We start from the raw sequence: 21,508 nt of genomic DNA on the forward strand, positions 1-21,508 counted from the left end.
GGTGTAGATAAAAATTAAAAATGTTCTGTCAAGACATTTGTACACATTATTACAGTCATTTATATAGGAGAAAAATAACATGCCAATCGAAAGTTTCAAGCCAACAGAATATCATGCAAAAGTTAGATTGTATTGCGTTCGCAGCTATACAAGATAAAATATATTAATTTATCTAAGTGTTTACGTAAATCTTAAAAGGTAATGAAGTACTTAATATTTAGCCACCCATTTCAGGCATAATAAATATTAAGGTAAATACCTAAGCAGGCAATTTAATAATTTATCTAATAAAGGTGGTACAAACAATATGAGGATAGTGATACAGGGTTGTGTTTGCGAAAAGACTGTCTTAGATTCGAAATGATATTTAAATTTATCACGGGGAGTGTTTCGAATATCTATTTCACCTGATTCCTGCCGGCTTATTTGTGGCGATCCTCTACAGTGCGGGTTTCAAGGAACTTTCTTCCACGTACTACAAAACTGTGGAATGAGCTTCCTTCTGCGTTGTTTCCGGGACGATACGACATGCGTTCCTACAAAAATAGCGCGTACACCTTCCTTAAAGCCACCATATAAAATATAAACAAAGAGAAGCACTTTACAATGCATGCTTCCAAACAATTGCTCATTAATTAGCATTTAAATGAATAGTCACACATTATGATATAAATGATAACAATAACGAAATACGGCTACTATTGGCGAAATAACAGAAATGATTATAACGAAACATTTACAATGAAATTATATAAGTATACGAGCGGGCAGCCGCGATCTAAGAGCCCGTATAGACTGGGCGTATTATTTCAAAAACTTGACTATGTATTTTGTGTGGAAACGATTGGAGTAAAAAAACACTAATAATTACGGGGCACCACTATAGATTCGTCAAAAGCATTTCTATCCGTTTCTGAGAAAAACAGAAAGACACACCAACAAACACAAAGATTTTAAACAATATTTTTGGTTTATAATGAGTGCAATGTTATTTTAAAATTTTCCACGGCAAAAACAAATCATCACTTAAAGGCAGCAATTAGGCATCCAACGAAGTAAATTATTGTACTGTAGGTATTATTGACCGTAAATCACAACTTTCACTTGAAAACAAAATACTGCCTTATAAGGCAATTCTGTAATCCCTACCGTACCTACAGTATTGCAAAGATTTCAGAAATACTCCGCGATTTGTATCAAATGTAGACTATTACACCATGACCTCGGAATACCAATCGTCAAAGATGAAATAGCAAAATTCGATAAGACACACATAACTAGATCAGACAATCACTTTAACATACTAGCAAAAGGCTTTATGAACACAAGAACAGTAATAAAAAGACTGAAACGCAAAATAGATCAAGATGTCCTTACTACCGGATACTTAGTTATTATGCCTTTCTTCAATCAATTTCAATCAAGCTAATTAATAACATGTAAGACACATAATATATTAATGAATGTCCCAATGAAGGAGACAGATTACAATAAAATGAAGAAATAAAAGTTTTTTAAAGTAGAGACACGGCGCGCTTACAATATCATCATGTATAGTCTATACCTAACAGTTATTACAACATTTATAAATGTCATAATTATATTGTATAATGTCTGCATTGTGAATGCATATATCACTATCAATGAATTAAATAAAAACATAATAATTAAATATAGTGTATAAATTAAAATAGTAATATCTAAAGGAAACGGATATTCCGAAGAGCTGTGGCCTTCATTCAGTGTTAATAGGAGTTTTACAAACATCAAAACAAAAATACTAGTAAATTCAAAAATAAATAACACCTTATAATCAGATTCATGAGATCGGTGTTACAAGAAATAAAATACCCGCAACTTGAACGGTGTCGTTTCAATCTGTGTAGAATTCTTAAATAGGACTGGGTATCTATTATGTAACAAATTACCAGTAGTTGCACCATTTCGTTAACTTCCTTCCATCTAACCGAAGTTTTAATATTGCGAACAAGATTTAGTTTTATAACACAGCTATTAAAATGTGGTTAATTAATTTATTTTTTATAATAAAAATTTATGAGACGAGTAGGACGTTCATATGATGGTACGTACGCCCGGCCCATGCATAACAATGCAGTGCCACTCAGGCTTCTTGAAAAACACAAAAATCTGAGTGGCATCGCAATTGCACTTGACATCTTGGGTAACACACGTAACACGTTAAGTGTCAATACCCATCAATACTCACTAGCTACAGCGCCCATCAAACAGAAACACAAACTACTGCTTGGCGGCAGAAAAAGGCGTCGCTTTAGCACACATCTTTTTTTAGACACAAAAGAAGGGGTAAACGGGCAAGAGACTCAAATTATGAGAAGTGGTGCGGCTACCACCCATGGAAATGCGTAAAAAGAGATGCTTAAGGCAGACCTTTAAGGTAGGCTAGTAAGCACTATGCTTGAAGGTCCCTGAGTCGTACCAGTTTGGGAAAAATGCAGCCGGAACTGATTCCACAAAGTGACTGTGCGAGGCAAGAAGGTCCTCGCAAAACTCGCAGAATGCCAGACGTCAACATGATGCGGGTGGAAAGATAAATAGCCTCATAGGTGGTCCCTTCATTCCCAAAGAAGATACAGAGAGAACCCACATCTCTACGCAACGCCAAAGTTGATGATTTGAGCCGCTCTTTGTTGTATGCAGTCAAGTGGAAGAAGCTGGTACTGAGGAGCACCTAGAGAGGTGAGAACAGTACTCCATGTGAGGCCGAGTTTCCGCCTTATATAATTGCGGGCGATGGTTTATAGTGAAGTACTATCTTGCCTTACTGAGGACACCAAGCTTTTTAGAGGCCAATTTCCCCTTCTCTTCCAAGAGACTACGAAAGAAAACGTCCGCGTCACTCGATATATCGAATACACTAATTGTGGCAGTTATAGGAATGATCATCGGCATCCCGTGCAAAGAGGCCTCCCACAGTTGAAATATAAAAAAAAAGTTGGGGATGGACGATGAACAAATTTTTTACCATGTTCTTACGTAATACATAGTAACTGCAGGTATATTATGATTAGGAAACGAAACACAGAAATACATAAAGAAATTTCAAAACTTCAGTTCAAACGTGTCAAAACTGAAGAGTTTATTGATCGCTGATCTATCTAAATACAATCTGAAGACTTTCTTTAATTTCTTAAGGTGTGTTAAATTTTGTCAGTGAAACTAATGACAGTAATAAAAAACCTATCACGTAACAGAACCGACGTCCTTCGACAACATTCAATAAAAGCGCGTACTCGGCTATATGCAATCGGCTATCAGCATCATAATCAGATGTTTTCTGGCATATCATTTGAATTTCTTGCGATTCCATAAAGCCACACCGTTAATGTTGGTAGAAACAAAATAATCAGTTTCATTATTCAGATTTAGCATTGGCCATATTTTTAGGCAAATTGCATTTTCCTGTGAAGTTAATAGGCCCACGTTCCGAGCATTAGAGTGTTTATTTAGACATTCATCGTGCCTATCTGCTGTCTGCTGCTATTTTTGCAAACCTCTTCCTCTGCCATCGTAAAAAATAAACTCTAATTTAATTGTTTCATGCGTCACCAGCAAACGAACTAAAATATTAACAAGTGCTGATGTTAGATAAGCATATTAGCATTGCATTGGTCATCAGACAGGATACGTTATAGTATTATACATACTCGTATGTGTACTGTGAATTCGCGACTTTTGGATGACTTGTGACTTGATGATGTCTAACACGTCTCATGTGAGACTATTAATTACATGAAATAATATTTTATATGCTCCAATTTGCAAGCGCTTTCATAAAATTGCTCCTTTTTCATCCCTGAATATTAAATCTTTCAAATATAGATATGTAAATGAACTGAGCGGACAAAAGAAAGTGAAAAAGAAGCGAGTCCAAAGTTTGGTTATTTCTGTCTCTTTTCTGTATAAAAATTACAGAGAATGGATATGAGGTGGGCCAATGCGAATTCTACTAACCATAAGATATTATACTACTTTCAATACTCTTCTAAATGAACTTCCTCGAGGGTGCTCGAACTTCCAATGATATCGTTGGAAGTTCGAGCACCCTTACTCGACGGTTTTCCGAGAGAGCCTGCATGGCCGTGTATACGACATCTGCAGAACAGTCATATGCATAGCAATGTAGCCTTGGGGAACTCCAGTGTACACAGGCTTCGTGTTCGAACAATATCCGTATGCTGCGCCCAGTGACGAAGCGTTAATAATTATGGAAGTTTGGAAAGGAGCGCCATGCACGATCGAAGGCCTTTGATATATCCAGACTAATTGCCAGCTCCCGTGCTTTCGTTCATCTATCACCAGTGGGAGGTTCCTTTGCATAGATTATGGGTACCACAACGGCGCCTTTTTCTGCCGTGAAGCAGTAATGTACAAGCGTTACTGTGTTTCTGTCTGTTGGGCGCAAACTACTAGCACTATTGTATTGCCGCTTAGAATTTTTTGTTTTACAAGAATCCTAAGCGGCATTTACAATGAGCAGGGCGTATCAAATACCATCAACGGAACCTCCTGCTCGCCTCGTCCCTTAATTTCATAAAAAAAATCTATGAGTTACCAAAATAACACCAGCCGATCGACGACGATTAACTTTCACCTTACGAACAACTTTATATTAACACGACTGATGTGAAAAGTGAATGAAATTTGTGCATTTCTTCATTCACGGGGCCAATTTTTTTAGCAAATTATTAACTATAATTAGCTAATTAATAATCGAACATATTTTTGTGCCACTTCGTTATATTGTGACGTTGGAACGCGTTGTTATAATGTTATTGAGTGACCGTGATAAGGAAAATCAATATTGATATCAATCAATTAAGATAATTAATATGCAACGATTACAACAAATACATTAAATTTATACTAAATATATTTTAATCGAAATAAAGGTCACTTAATGTTTGAATACCTTTGGAACAAATCGAATAAGGATTAGGAAAGAAAATTTTGTAATAGTAATTAACTTAGTTGATATTTTTATAGAAGAGGAAGATCGGGGGTTCCGTGGTGAGAGTCAACAGTTCAACCTATTATTATATTTATAACTGAAGGTCCAATGATCGACTCTAAGTTTCACAAAACTTCGACCCGTGTTTCACCTCTGCATGGCATCTTTAAGAACTGTTGACTCGTCAGACGCTCGAATGAAGGTCAATTTGACTTTCGATTGTTGAACAATATGTGAATCACAGAAACCGATAGTCATAGTGGCTGGTCTACGGCGCGGTTGGTTTAACCTAGCGCAGTAAAAATACACAAATACACTCATTTCGATGAAAAATTCTCAAAAGTATACAGAAAAAAGATGTGCGCTTGAGACAATATGGCAGAAGTGAAAACTTTACAAAATACAACAGTGCACACCGAAATACTCTCACTTAGTCAAGCCCACTTTATCCGAACAAGCTTTAATATCCAATCGTGTCGGCTCAGTCTCATTCAAAACTCAAAATAAAATTCTCGGCACGCCTAAAGAATTTTCAACTTTAAAAAACAGCTTAAGTATAAAGCAAAAATGATATTATTTTAACTAAGTCACTGCAGAAATAAATACAGTTATCGACTCGATTCGTCATAATTACATTTTTAAATGTAAAACAATAATAATATATAAACAACAACTAGGAAATTGTGAAAATAACAAAACAAGGTTACAATATTGTTTTTAATATTGCATCACAATATAGTAGTACATACCTTACAATTTTTTTTAAATAAACGTGATCATAGGCTTTTTATTTGACGCGACTGTGTCTGAGAAGACGACTGATACTATTCTTATTTAGACCCCTATTTATTAGCGAGCAATTAACACGGGCACGACACCTGACAGAGTTTTTCATCATCAGAGATAAAAAGAGAAAAATATCTGGTCATCCACGTAGTATTCGTACTTTCAAGATTAAAGCAGTGAAGCTAGAACCCCTTCGCGTATTTGTCATTATTTAACCGATATTTAGCTGTGGAGTATTAGGATATACGACAGAACCATTTTTTAATAAAACATTCAAATTTATTTATATATATCAATAGTATAAACAGGGTTGAATGCTAATAGAAGACCCCAGGAAAGTATGTCTAGACTTTCAAATAAATGTTTATTAGCAATCTGTGATGTGTTAATTTAAGCTTTGCCTTTCAAGGCTGAATTATTTCCTGTCTGGCGATGACTAGCCAATATCAATCAGCTTTCGTAATCCTTAAAGTATCCATGAGATAAATAACGTGTTCTGACGATATGACGTGGGTATCATCAAGTATTTCTTTCAAAAAAAGCGCTTCAATCGAATTTTTGATATTGCAAAAACGCGTAACTGCAGCGATCTTCCCAGCTTCACAAAAATCGTCACCTTTTTGCTGTTAATGGTGATTATCATTATTATAACACTTGAGATAAGGGATTGCTTGTAACTAATTCCAGTAGGCTTCATAAAATACATAATAATAGCTTTAAGGGTAAATGTATACACTTTTATAATAAAGTCCCAGCCACTGTTCAGGCATTATCTATGAATAAATTTCAATGTTTTATTAAAAAATGGCTCTGTCGTAAATCCTACTACTCCACAGCTAAATATCTAAGTGATCAGCCTGGGACTAGATAATGATTATTTTATAGCAATAGCAATGACAGTACAATATCGTATATTTCATTAAAAAGGGCGCAAAAGAATGATGGGAGAGCTTTTTGTGCCGCTTCTTCTCTCTCAGAGCGTCATTTGTTTCCGAAGCGGTAGTAGTGTCTAGTATATTAGAAATGACATCAAAAAGGCATTCCAGAGGTCAATTTTGAGAAAATAATTAATGCCTCTTATAGCCTTGAAGTAATTATTGCTCTAAGGTCCGTATTGCAGAAGTGTATCGAGACGTTGTCCCTATTCAAGTATGTTATATCACTGTCAACATAACTGAAACAAAATACACTCGAACACGGATACCGAATTGGAGCTCAGAGAGTAAAAACATTGTGCACACTGCACACCGTATGGCCATTGTGTCCGCGAAAGTCGTAACCAAATGTGATTGTAGGTCGACGAGGGACGCAGCTAAAAGCAAGCATTTCGTGTACGCTGCGGTCTGCGAGGAACAAAAGTGAGCCAGTCGAGTTCTAGTCATCGTGCGATGTGTTCCGTGCCGTGCTGTGTTCTAGTGTCACGTTATGATAATGCAGCCTAAAATGAGATGAGGGGTAAAGTTGTTACACTGCCGCACAAGTTACCTGTTGTCCTCGGAAGGATTTTCCTGCGTTGGGTGTTCACTAAAGCTGGTTTAGTGCTTTTCGTCTACCGGTTAGTAGAGAGATTATCATTGTTGTTCAGTACTCGAGTTAATTAAGACTATGAAGCGATAAATAAATCCATCTGTTTATGTCTTTAGCGCATTGCCAGACACAAACCAGCTTTTTAGTTTTATAGTGAATAATCAACTGGCTGATTCACAAACAAAAAATTAATTAGATATTAATAATCTTGCATTGTTGGAGATATATTCGTACACATATTCTTCACAACCTCTGTTTACAACTAAGATAACTAATAAACACTATAGTTTAAAGTTGTGTATATGTATTCCAAATAAGTTTCTGTGTGCTATCTGTCGGTAAACCTTAATAAATAAATAAATAAATACGTTGTACGCATGCATGCCGACGAGGACGAAAGAACTACATGTATTCAGAACCTTCTAGAATATAGACCTAAGTGATAGAGAATATGAACCCAATATTCTGAGCGCTATCGCAATTGCAATATTCACTTTGAGATATAAGATTTTAAGTCTCATTTGCCCAGTAATTTCACTAACTACGGCGGCCTCTAACCAAAACACAATAATGCTTGCACATTACTGTATCTCCGCAGAATGGCGGGCCACTGTAATACTTACACTTTTACCAAAACTACAAATTTCAATAAAAACACGAGTCGAGTCTTTAGTAATATGAGAGTTTCTTTGTTTGTTAGTCATTATTTCACACCTTAACTACTAAATCGATCATCAGGAAATTATGAACACACGTTGTCAGAGATATAGAAAAGGATTTCGGTAACATTATATCGAGAAATTAAGAGTTGCTAAACTAATTTTAGCTCTATGTCCAGGTACTTCAAATCCAAGGCCAATCATGTCAATCAGCCATATCGAATATATATAAATTAGATGACACGTTGTTTGTCCGCGATGGATTCCTAAACTAATGAACAGATTTTAATGGGGATTACTTCATGGAGTGCAAGTTGGTCCAACTTGAGAGATAGGATAGTTTTTATTTCGATTTGGGACCCATAATTATTTTATTGTTTTGTATGGACATATTTTCTATGAGAGAATTTAGTGACGCACGCAGTTCCGCTGTGAAACAATTTCATTATAACAACAGGGAGCATTTTTTACGAAATCATTCTTAATGTTTTAAAATATTATTATATATATCCTATAACACAGATATTTTTTATTATCTAAAGAACAACGGCTGTCGGGTCAGCTAGTATTATATAACTTTCACTGACATGTCATCTAACGGGAATACCGTGACGCTTTTATTAATAAGAGTTCCCATGGGAGAATGATACTAATTTAACGCAAAGCCGCGGACACAAGCCTGTAGTAATACTATGAAGGTCGTTGATGACAGACATTAAAATATATTATGATGTAGAAATAAATTTGAAATACCTTGTTGAGCATGTATAGTATGCAATTTAATTTATAACAGCGAGTTTTTATCATATAGGTACTATTACATAACGAATAAATGGAACATGAACCAATCGTATATCTATACATATAAATAAAATTGGAGTGTCTGTTTGTAATATTGAAATAACCGTTTTTTACTTCATTTATATGAATATGTATACACCAAAATAACATTTTATATAATTTTTGTCTATCTATCTGCCTGTTTGTTCCGGCTAATAACTTGACGGGACTTTTCTTGATTAGCTGATGTACTAAGGAGTAACTTAAGCTACTTTTACTTTAGATTTTTTTATTTATTTAGGAAAAATAATGTTTCAATGTCCAAGACGCGCTTTAACTCTAAAAATCCCTTTTAAAATTATAAATGTGAATGTAAGTTTGTTTGTTACGCTTTCGCGCCTAACCCACTGAACCAATTTTGATGGAATTAAATACAGAGATAGAATAGAGCTTGGAAAAGGACATAAGCTACCTTTAATTGCGAAAAAATAAATGGAGGGGTTGAAATAGGGGATGGAAGTTTGTGTGGGAATTAGTCATTTTCGGAGATAAAACCATAAACTTTGTATGTAGGCACTTGATAAGTATGAATTTATAAATATTTGTTCGAGCATTTTTGAAACTTTGACCTACATGGGGATGGAATCAGATATAAAAGTTCGTAGGGAAATACTACTGGAGAGACTATCCACAATGACAAGGGATATCCGCTGTATCATAGAAGAGCGCAGCAAAAGAGTTTGAATGTGTATTATTTGCAGACTCCTAAAAAATTAAAATACTGCCGAAAGTAACTATTCCACGCGGACGAAGTCGCGAGTAAAAGCTAGTAATTTATATGGCAAAACAACGTTTGCCGAGTCAACTAGTATTATAATATATACCTACGTATATAAGCTAAGACAGGTTCTATTAAAAAGTTATGCTCACGTACATTATAAATGCGAAAGCAATTTATTTAGATAAAAGAAAGTATCTGTACAGTTGCTACAGGTATTATGAATGACTAAATATTATCTGACGAGGTCGATGATCAACCGGCAGGGCTTTATGGGGGTTTATTTTACGCCTCACAGGTCCTTTTTAATGAAAATAAGGGATGAGACTAACAGTACGTTCAGCTGATGACAATTGCGCTCGTCTTCTTGAGACATAAGATGTTAAGTTTCATTTGCCCAGTCACTTCACTAGCTACGGCGCTCTTCAGATCGAAAAACGGATATGTTTACACATTACTGTTTCACGGCAGAAATACGCGCCGTTGTGGTACCCATAATCTAGCCAGCATCCTGTGCAAAGGCCTCCCACTGGTAAAACCAACTAGTCCTTAAACCAACCGCAGAGGAGGAAACAGGAGTCAACACATGACCTAATGGTAAGTATTCTCCGACACCCAACATTACAGTAGCTAATCACACAAACGAGGCAACATTTATATCAACACACACCCAAATAACAAAATGAAGCATAACAACGTGTGGTGTTTAAAAAGGAGCCACTCAGCATATTGTGTTTCAACACAAGTGTGTTGTAACGCTGATCTTCTGTGACCCCCGCGTGACACATGAACCTCAAGGGCGACACCTCGCCTGAAATAAATTATTAATATACTTATTAAACTTACAACAATTAACTACTAAACTAAAATTAAAAACAAGAACAAACAGAAAAGGAGTAATAATAATTAATAATAACTAATAATTACAAAAAATAAAATAAAATAAAACAAAACAAAAACCTCCTAGTCTCTTTGGACGCAACTAATACTGAAATACTGACTCCGATATTCATTTAATAGATCATTTTTAATTTAAGGCGCGGTCATATTTCAATATCCACAAAAATTGGTGTCTTTGAGAGTCAATTACAACATAACGCAATGAAAATATTCCGACGCAAAAAATACATTGCATAAATAAGTACTTAAAGAAAATTTTTAACCGAATTGAATATATATATGTATATATAATTTGCAATATCCAATAAAAAATTTGGAAATTGCTTCCCAAAAATAAACTTTGGAGTCAAAAATCTCCGAATTTTGAGCGATAAAAACATCCTTTTTTAAAGAATTTAATAGAATTAGTACTTTACTAAAACTTAAACCGAACAATTATTCAATTTAATATGTAAATTTTGAATAAACAAAAGAAAATCAGTAAATAAAATGCCCATTTGCAGCTTAGCTAACTTTGATCAACGTAAATATTTTAGCGGCATTTACAATCCTAGTCAGTCCGCGCCTTAAGGGAATTAACAGATAAGGAGGCTTTGAAAGGTGGCGGTATATTGTTCGTATATTTATTTGAAGGTGCCCTCTTCCTATCGACCTGGAAACACCGCGTAAGGAATCTCATTTCATAGTTTAGTGGAAGAAAGTTCCTTAAGAATAGTGGTGAAACGCCACACACATCCAGATTGTGGATATGATACTTAACTTTACTAACGGCATATCTAAACACCATTGATTACGTATGATCTGAAGAAATAATAATAAAATAAAAATTTAATAATCTATTTATGTAAACATACAAAAATTTCACCAAAACACAGACACAGGCATGCGTGCATATTCACACAAAACACACTTTCCGCAGCATTTAGGGGAAGCTTTAAATACAGCGCCTCCAAATGCTGGAATGATTTGCCGCCACCTATTAAAGATCAAAAAAAGTATGATCTCTTTTAACAACGAACTGAAATATTTTCTAACAGAGATACAAAAGTGTTCAGAGGCATAAAAATAATTATTATCAGAATATTTTCAATCAGAAAGCTTCAATAAATAAAAAATCAAAAGAATTATATCCTATTTAATGTTATAAAAAAAATCTTTTAAGACTCCCATTAGAATTCAATCTTTTTAGTTTCTTCTCTTTTTGTACTGTTTTTAGACGGTTACTTTTAAAACAAAAGGAACCGTGGTGTCTACGGCTGCTGTCATCAGGTCGACATGGTTGGTACCTCCTGATAATCAGTTTTGGAATTGGGGTGATCCTTATTTCAATTCCAAAATGCTGAGTGGGTGTTCTTTTCATGACATCCTATTCTTAATTTATTAATTTTACTATGTATATAATATGTTTTGTGTTGTCATAAATAAATGCATACTATACTTTATATACGTGTTGCACGCACACCAACACAAACACACAAACACACATAGATTAATTTTCAATCAATAAATTAAGTAGTAATGTAAACAAAGATTATGGTCGTATACCTTTACAGTTAATTCGTTAACATTAAGAATTAAAATTTAGGAAGAGCGGTGCCTTTCAATACAAGTATTAATTAATTACCGGAGGACACTAGCCCAAATTATGGTAATGTATGTTTTGAATAAAGTAAATAAATATATTTTTGATTTATTTTTGATACTTTAGTTTGTCATACATAGCATTTCAACGGCAAGGGCGGATACGATACGATGATTCAAAAACTGTCTAAACGTTTTCATATTTGCTTTATTCGGGTATTTCTCGGAATTTTGTATAAACTCCCGACGTTACAGCGGCTTTAGTGAATTGATATATAGTGTCGATTGGACATGCAGCACCTTCTAAAACCTCATGTTTGTGTTATAAAATATTTGCTTACTGAAAATATTTTCCGATTTCAATAAGAATAAAATGGCCTATTTATATCTTGCATCACTGCTTCGTAAAGCATGGTATTTTTAAGCAATAGTAGGACGAACGAGTAGATATAACCTTAAATTAAACAAATAGAAAAACACAAAACCAAAGAAAAAATACTATGAGTAGTTGACCTGTTGATAAGTGATCATCGCTGCACAACTGATCGGTGATTAAGGACGTTGCTCTTAAGTTAACGTGCGAAACGAAAGAAACAGAAAAATATACGAATTTTATAATAATACTAGCTGACCCGGCAAACGTTGTTTTGCCATATAAAGTATAATTCACGCGATAGTTTTATAAGTAATAAAATATTGCCTGTACATCATTTTGTTCTATTGTCAATAGTTTTTGCAGCGCACGCAAAAATAGGTTTTTGATTTTACACCTTGTGTTACAAAATAGCAATTTTATTACGGATCCCCAATTTTGAAAAAAAAAACATAGCCTATAGCCTTCCTCGATAAATGGACTACCCACACTCCCTGAGAACACCAGAGGACTTACAGAAGCGTTGCCAGCATTTTAGGCTTCCCATGTCATATCGTCATAGATATCGCTCATGAAATTTTACTCCACGGTTTCGTTGTACGTGAAAGAAAGTGCCTTAAAAACCGCACTGTAGTCCTCTATCAATCTATCAGGATGGTGAACTCATTGAAATTATGAAAGAGTAAGTATTTACGCCATACAAACTCTTGAAACACTTGACACATGGTTTAATCACGTATAGGGATGACAATATTGAAAGACCTAAAGAATTGAAGTGCTAATAAACGGCAAGGTCAAAGATACTCAGTCCCCTCGTCTATATGCACCTTACCCTCCGAGACCTCGGCACACACAACAAACAGCTTCCGACAAGCAACAAACATGTTATACAAAATAACCTTGCCGTATGCCAATCACTTTTGACCTATTGTATCCCTGTTTGGGATGGAGCCCGCGTAACTATTATGTTAAGTCTGGAAAGAGCTCAAAGAGCTATTCTAAAGATAATGCTTTATAAACCTATCAGATAATCTACCAACCTTCTTTACTCAGAATGCCAAGTTTTAACGGTCAGACAACTATATTTTCTTCGGGGTATATTAAGAAAACATGCTACGCTACCCCTCAACGTAACTGTTCTTGGATAACGCCGCACCCAAATATGTCCCATAAAAAATGTAAAACGGCCTTCGCGAAATGTCAATATGATGCTCTCTCCTCTAAACTTTACTAGTTTTCCCTACAAGTAAGACTTAAGGGTATGTGTAACAGGATAAAGTAGTGTTCATAGCTCCAAATGCCATATTTTCACCACAAAACTTGTCTAAAAACACCTTGTTTGCGTGTTTTCTGCTTACTCTTCGCCTCAATGATAAGCCAACAACATCTTTTTATTACCTCATCTTGCAAATAAAGATGATTTGATTTGATTTGAAAAGAGCTGGCATGCAAGTAATGTACTCAAGTTCAAAGGTTATATGTCAGACAATGAGTCTTGCACTTGATTCCTAATAATCAAGTATTAAAGTGGATTTTTCACATTTTGTTCATAGCGGTGTTTTATTTAATGGTACATGGTAATTGATACGCCCTGCCCATTACAATGAAGTGCCGTTAAGGATTCTTTAAAATCTCCAAAAATTCTGAGTGGCACTACATAGCCGAGATGAGCGCCATACCATCTGCTAAACGTCGTGCTTGTCTCGTCCCTAAGGGCTAGCGCATACATACAACTTTCAGTTGAACAACTGTTTTGTTGTGTATCATATGTTTAAAGAATATATTAAACCGCACATACTGTCAACTCGATAGTTGCTCGACAAAAAAGTCAAAAAGCTTTATCGATTTGCATTTGATTTAAAGTGGGAGTGAAAGAGTGGCAATGAGTTTCTTGCTACTTCTTCTCATTAGCTCAACCCTTTACGAAGAAGCGGTAGATTCAATAAGAAAAATATCTTTTTGACATTCATAAGTGTCATTTCCGTGTCCTACATGATAAAGTTATTTTGATTTGATTTGAAGGCGGTTGTTTTTTGTTCAAAATTTTTTTACAATAAAATACCAGAAAGTATAAATAAAATACCAGAAAGTATAATAATAATACCAGAAAGTTCAAATAATAAGTTTAATTGTACAATGTTACTTTGTAAATGTTACTTTAATTGTAAAACATATTTTTGATGAAAAAAAAAGCCCGCTGAGTTTGTTGCGCCCATTCTTCTCAGGCCTGAGGCATTCACTTTGGAATGGGTGGTAGTTTTTTTTTGACTTTCAATAAGTGATTTCACATCCTATTTTGAATAAAAATATTTGAATTTGAATTTGAATATACTAGGACTCACTGACCTACATGAATAAAGTGATTTTGATTTGATTTGGAAGTTGGACAACTATCGATCAAGCGCTCAATTTGTATTGATGTGTGCAGACCATCGACTGAACAATTGGTCCGTGACTGCCAGTCTCGAATAATTTCTTGTTAATTGACATTGTTTGTAAACACCTTGACTCGAGCGTTGCTGAATTAAGACTGGTCGATTTGAGGAGATAAAAAATCGATTGTATGCACACTTCCATCAACTAAACTGTTTAGTTGAAATCATGAAAAGTACAAAACTCGAAGAAACAGTTTAGTCGATGCAAAATCCCCTTCTGTCCATGTTAAAAAAACATGTGACGTTTTAACGTGTTTTGTCAAAACGTTTTCCAGAATGGTCTTTTTTAAGTATCTATTAACGCTTGTACCTTAAATAATTGCTTTTAAAGTTACTGGAATTTCTATTGTCTAAACATCTTTACCATTTAATTAAAAAAAAAGAAATAATTTCCTGACATAAACATATTTTTTCATTGAACTGAATAAAAACGGATAAACTGAATATAACATCTCGCAAAGCACTCATGGCCCATGGTGTTGCGGATATCCATGGACGGTTGCCACACCACTTCACATAACGTGAGCATCTTGCCCGTAAGCCCCCTTTCTTATATAAAAAAAACACAAACAGATTCCACTGTAAGGATTGCACATGTCAGTTGTAGGTTGCCAAACCGCCCAGCTTTTAGGGTTAAACAACATTAAGATAGGTTGAGGTTATTCCCTCGGAAGTGCACTTTTTGAAGTGGACAATGTTTAGGTTACTTGTACATATATGTCTGCACCGGATTGTCCCTAATCGTGTGCCGTCATACGTATAAAAGTCATAAAAAGAATTTATTTTCTCATTTTATCTAGTCCCATGCTGGCGGATCACTTATATATTCAGCTGTGGAGTAGTAGGATTTACGACGGACTCATCTTACTAATAAAGCTATGCCGAATGAAAATCAAACGAACCGATAATGTACCTATATTATTAAAATCTAGAATGTTCTAGTTGTCATGTGACATGTGTTTCATACTCTCGCACATCTGGCACCAAATACCCCTTGGATTTGTTTTAATAATAATTGTTTTAAAGCAAAGCAGCCAGTACGCTAAAACGGCAATTTCATACCCCTATCGTATTAAACAATACTAGAGCTTCAAATTTCAATGGTTCGTATAAAGATATTTCATGTAATTAATGTTAAACATTTGTTTCAGTGTAGTTTGGTATGCATTTAACACCCGGTCATCAATGAATGCTAGCGTAGATTTTTTTGAAAGTCTTATCGATGAAGACGGGCGGTTTTCCGAAGTGAATACGTGCCAAGAACCTTCACAGCGAGTTCATCGCCAAAGGATCAGTATTCAGAGGATTCGACCACAAAATTTACAAGGTACAGTTGAGAAGTGTTTTGTAAAATTAATAAATATTAAAAGAAATTTAATCCATTCGATGCCAATTCTTTTTGTAAGTTGATCACCAGGTGCCACTATTTTTTATTATGAATTATGGTTGTAAATAGATGACACACCACACTAATTAATTATTTAAGAGTATAAAGTGGATGGTTTTATGCATGACTGAGAAACATGGACAAAGGTAGATTGTTACGTCGCAAGTTATAGTAATAAAGATAACGAAATAAATTCTAATCAGTTTTTAAATTTAATTTATTTGTTATATACATAAATGCAATTCTTTTGATTAGGTAATAGTCTGTATCTGTTTTTGTAATTTATATGGGTGATATGTCTGAAATAACTTTTACTGATTTTTTTTATTTATTTATAAAAAATAAATAACCAATATTTATACATCACTCATAGAAAATATTTGTGCCTCAAATTTTACACATAAATAAAGTACAAAATAAAATAATTTTCTTAGTATTATGTACTTTACAAAATTAAAAAATATTATCGTTGGTGAATTGTAGATATGTAATAGGAACACAAAAATAATGTAGTAAAACATCTCAAGTAATAAATTGTAAGAACAGTAGTTGGTAAGATTGATCGACTGATTATTGTATATCAACCACGAATGAAGTTATTCCTAAATGCAATTGAACGCATTATCAGCTATTATTTAATGTTACGTTGTTTCCATAATTAAATAACTACATTTTACAAAATAATCAAACTAACTTACTAGTTAACACATAAATTACAGTTAAAACTTGAATTATATTCCCAGAAAAAATCATAAGTATACAATTTAAAATTAACTTATTCCGTATTCCGATTACATATGACTTGATAATTAGTAACACTATTTATATAAAAAATAATAAAATAAAACTTAAATAACCTATTAAAATTAATTAATTACAATTTTATTAATAGAATATCGTATAGTGAAGATCGCGGTTGGCAGTTACCTTTTTGTATAACCAAAGTTATCCTTTGATTGAATTTGACGTACCAGACCTTAGGTCACCTAATAATTTATTAAATAATACAAGTCAAAGGTTAGGTAAATAAAAATTGCAATGGAGCTTGTTAATCTTTTTTTTTTCTCTTTTTATCGAAACAATATTTATTATTTACATATAAAAAAATGTGACATCTATTTTAATTTATTTAGTGGCACGGGATATCTATTTTAATACTGTAACAGTATTGCAATATGAGAAATATAATTTAAATATAGGGAAATTAAAAAACGGCAAGGTACATAATTTAAATGGAACTTAGCGCCAAAAAATTAAAATTACTTCTCTACGTTTCGCACAGCGTATAGGCCATCTCTACTCTCTGGTCTGTGTTGTCGTCTGACGTCTGTCGACTCGTGACAAAAACAAAATGGCGCTTTGATGTCACGGCGTTCTACATTCTCTGTTGTTTACAATATAATAAAATATTTAATAATTCCGAAGAAGTGGTCAAAATGTCAATAAGTTCAAGAATCTTATCTAAGCCTCCAAAAAGATTACAAGACGGTCGAGATAACAATATACTTTCCGTAACACAAACAAACACTTGGATGAATGGTAAGAAATTGTCATTAGCAATATTGATTTACTCGACTACAAGTGACGCAGTTATTCAAGAAAACTGGTTTAATTTATACTTTCAAATTAGTAATATATAAAGTGTTGGCATTTACTCGAAATAATTATTTCAGCTGAAAATATCAATAATGCTGGAGGACTGTCACCACCTAATACGATATCGCAAAGGGAGAGGGGAACACAAGTGTCTCAGTGCTACAGTGTGCCTTCTTCGCCATGTGGCTCAACCAGTTCAACACCCTCACCGACTGTGTCCTCAATACCCGGAACAGCAACTCATGATCCTGATTGGCAGGCAACAAAAACCACCATTCGAGACAGAAATGCTGCCATGTTCAACAATCAATTAATGGCTGATGTGACCTTTGTTGTAGGTCCACCAGGTAATCATTAAATTATTATTAACAAGAAAAATTGTTTCTTTGCATAATTTAAAAATCATTTTGAATTTTTTTATGAAGTATGGTATTGCTGTTGAAGGGTCAGAGTATCCAAAACTGTTTTATGTATTACAGGACACACACAAGTGATTCCAGCACACAAATATGTTTTGGCAACTGGCAGTTCAGTGTTCTATGCTATGTTTTATGGTGGCTTGGCTGAAAGTAAACAAGATATTGAAGTTCCCGATGTTGATCCTTCAGCATTCCTCACCTTACTGAAGTAAGTTCATTTCATAATATTAACAGCATGCATTCAACCTGTATATTAATTAATACAAATTATCTATGCCTTCTACCTGTACTGTTCAAGTATACAATGAATTTTTCCCTTAAAAGGAATTTTACAGTATGAAATTATTTGTTTTCTGTTCCAGATATTTATACTGTGATGAAATCCAACTAGAAGCTGACAATGTTTTATCAACCCTCTATGTTGCCAAAAAGTATTTTGTACCACATGTTGCAAGAGCCTGTGTCAATTATCTAGAGACAAGTCTAACAGCTAAGAATGTCTGTCTACTTTTAAGTCAATCACGTTTTTTTGAAGAGCCAGAACTGATGAACAGATGCTGGGAAGTAATTGATGCACAGGTATGTGAATCAACAGAGAATCTCACATTGAGTGTGGAATCATCTTCATCCTATAGTAGTTTATTTATGGAACTCACCAAATCTTCTAACCTTAGTCTTTCTAGCATAGAATAGAAATGTGTATTTTTTTGTAAATAAATTATTATTTATGTCAAACTAATCTGTAATTTGTGTGGTATCTATTTCTTGGTTGTGAATTAATTGCCATAATCTTAATAATTATTTAAGATATAATAATACTTGTCATACTACATTTTGTGTTTTTCTTTAACATACATGTTCACATTCTGTTCTTGAAAGCATATAATAATATGATTTATGTGGAATATATTATAAAGAGAAAATAAAAAATTAACAAAGCTGCATTGCAGTTTTTATTTACCTAACCTTTGACTTGTATATTACAGGCAGAAATGGCACTCACATCTGATGGATTTGTCGACATTGATGTATCTACTTTAGAGTCTGTGTTAGAAAGAGAGACTTTGAATTGCAAAGAAATTAATTTGTTTGAAGCAGCTTTATCATGGGCTAAAGCTGAATGTGTGCGTAGAGAAATAGAACCTACACCTTCAAATAAAAGAGCCATGCTAGGAAGTGCTATTCATCTGATACGATTCCCAACAATGACCTTGGAGGAATTTGCTAACAGTGCTGCTCAGCTTGGAATACTGACTCCACAAGAAACTATAGATATATTTTTACACTTCACTGCCTCAACTAAACCACAACTATCATATCCTGTCAAAGCGAGGACTGGTCTTAAGGCACAGGTAATGAATGTTATTTCTTAAAACATTATAAGTTGCTTCAACCTTATTAAATTTTCATAAAAATATTATTAAATTCAAATTAATTTATTTTTAATGAAAATAAGGTTTTAAATTACATATTCATGATCATGTCTCTATTTTTCAGATATGTCACCGATTTCAGTCATGTGCATATAGGAGTAACCAATGGAGATACCGGGGAAGGTGTGACTCAATACAATTCTGTGTCGATAAAAGGATTTTTGTTGTTGGCTTTGGCTTGTATGGATCCTCAAACGGTGCAGCTGATTACAATGTAAAGATAGAATTAAAACGTGTGGGAATAGTTCTGGCAGAAAACAACACAAAATTCTTTTCCGATGGATCGAGCAGTACATTCCATGTTTATTTTGAAAATCCAATTCAAATTGAACCTGATTGCCTTTATACTGCATCGGCCATTCTAGATGGAAGTGAATTAAGTTATTTCGGACAAGATGGCTTAAGTGAAGTTTACATGGGCACTGTTACATTCCAATTTCACTGTTCTTCTGAAAGTACAAACGGCACTGGTGTCCAGGGTGGCCAAATTCCAGAACTAATTTACTACGGACCAACAGTTAACACTGCTGTAAATACAAGCACGGAAGAGGACTGACAATTGAGGCAACAATGCCCCATGAACTATTACTCCTTGTAGTGTTTCAGAGATCTGATATTAGTTGTAACAAATGGCATTTGCACTAAATTATGAATATATAGATATATATTAATATTTGTTCCATTTGAAGTTATTTGTTCATTGTAAATATTGTGTAAATAATTAGTAAATTCAGAATGTGATATGGGTGTTGTAAAGCTCTCTAAAAGATTGATTCATTGGTAGCTTAACTTAGATTATACTGAATAATTATGAGAATTTTATTGTAATAAAACCTAATAACTAGCTTGATTTCTATTTCATTAATTAGTTCTTTAAGTAGAATAGAAATATATTTATTGACCATAGGGAGTGATAACATAACATATGGCAACAACACTAATTGGTACATATCATGAAGCTACATTAGTTTTTTTTTTAAATGAAAATAAGGGATGAGATGAGCAGGACGTTCAGCTGGTGGTTATTGATACGCCCTGTCCATTAGAACTCACAAGAAACTCCAAGCCCATCTTTTTAATCATTTATAAACTAACTGCCAATTGCAGAAAGCATATTTAAATATTTTGTTATATCACATGCTATCTTTGACTGTCGAAATGATAATTAAAGTGTCAGTATTATAACTAATGAAACATTAACTTTAAGGATGCCTTCTGCAACTGGCGGTAAGCCTACTTAATATATTCTGCACAGAACCAGACAAGAACCATGCATCATTATCCTCTTAGGAAGCTTTCTTTGTCAAAGACTAGTCGCGCCATATCTATGTCAGTTAACTGTCTAATTTTTTTAACCGCATAATATGCTGCAGAACTCAGCCTATTCGTCAATCCTTCAATATGGGGGCCCCATTGCAATTGAAATCAAGAGTAATGCCAAGAAATATAGCAGGTTCCACTGGTTTTATCTATAATATTAGCATCTACATTTTGAAATTTGGCGCGGTAAATTATATTAATTTAGTTTTATGACTATTTAACAATAAGTTATTGGCGCTAAACCAGTATACGATGTCATATAGAGCATTATTTTCTTCGTCATTTGAAACTTGGCTTCTTTTCACTTTGAATATGAGTGAAGTGTCATCCGCAAACAATACATTGTGATTTTTTTCTACAAGGTTAGGTAGATAATTTATATTAATTAGGAAGAGTAAGGGTCCAAGAATAGACCCTTGTGGTATCCCCATAACGCGAGGATTCCCAGGAGATCTCCTGCCTTTCACAACTACCCTCTGAATCCTATTATTTAAATATGAGATCAGAAGATCGAGCGCAGATCTTCTTATACCATATCAACATG

At 34.1% G+C, this 21,508-nt stretch overlaps 2 protein-coding genes across 5 annotated transcripts in view; one reads left to right on the forward strand and one right to left on the reverse strand.

Annotated features, from left to right (window-relative positions):
• Nucleotides 1–21,508, reverse strand: part of LOC126970242 (transcription factor IIIB 90 kDa subunit) — an 83,064-nt gene that overhangs the window by 30,633 nt on the left and 30,923 nt on the right. The window lies entirely within an intron of this gene.
• Nucleotides 7,124–20,494, forward strand: LOC126970243 (BTB/POZ domain-containing protein 6-B). 3 transcript variants are annotated; one of them, XM_050816055.1, is made up of 7 exons: nucleotides 7,124–7,331; nucleotides 15,961–16,136; nucleotides 17,870–18,139; nucleotides 18,272–18,419; nucleotides 18,574–18,790; nucleotides 19,198–19,563; nucleotides 19,709–20,494. In XM_050816055.1, exons 1-7 carry the CDS (start codon nucleotides 7,225–7,227, stop codon nucleotides 20,198–20,200), a joined length of 1,776 nt encoding a protein of 591 aa, XP_050672012.1. In that variant the 5' UTR covers nucleotides 7,124–7,224; the 3' UTR covers nucleotides 20,201–20,494. The 3 variants fall into 3 exon arrangements, with proteins under 3 accessions (XP_050672012.1, XP_050672013.1, XP_050672014.1); XM_050816056.1 differs by having other exon boundaries at nucleotides 7,211–7,331; nucleotides 15,966–16,136; XM_050816057.1 differs by lacking the exons at nucleotides 7,124–7,331; nucleotides 15,961–16,136 and adding an exon at nucleotides 17,513–17,735.

This window comes from Leptidea sinapis, chromosome 20 (assembly GCF_905404315.1).
Source record: "Leptidea sinapis chromosome 20, ilLepSina1.1, whole genome shotgun sequence".
NCBI lineage: Eukaryota > Metazoa > Arthropoda > Insecta > Lepidoptera > Pieridae > Leptidea > Leptidea sinapis.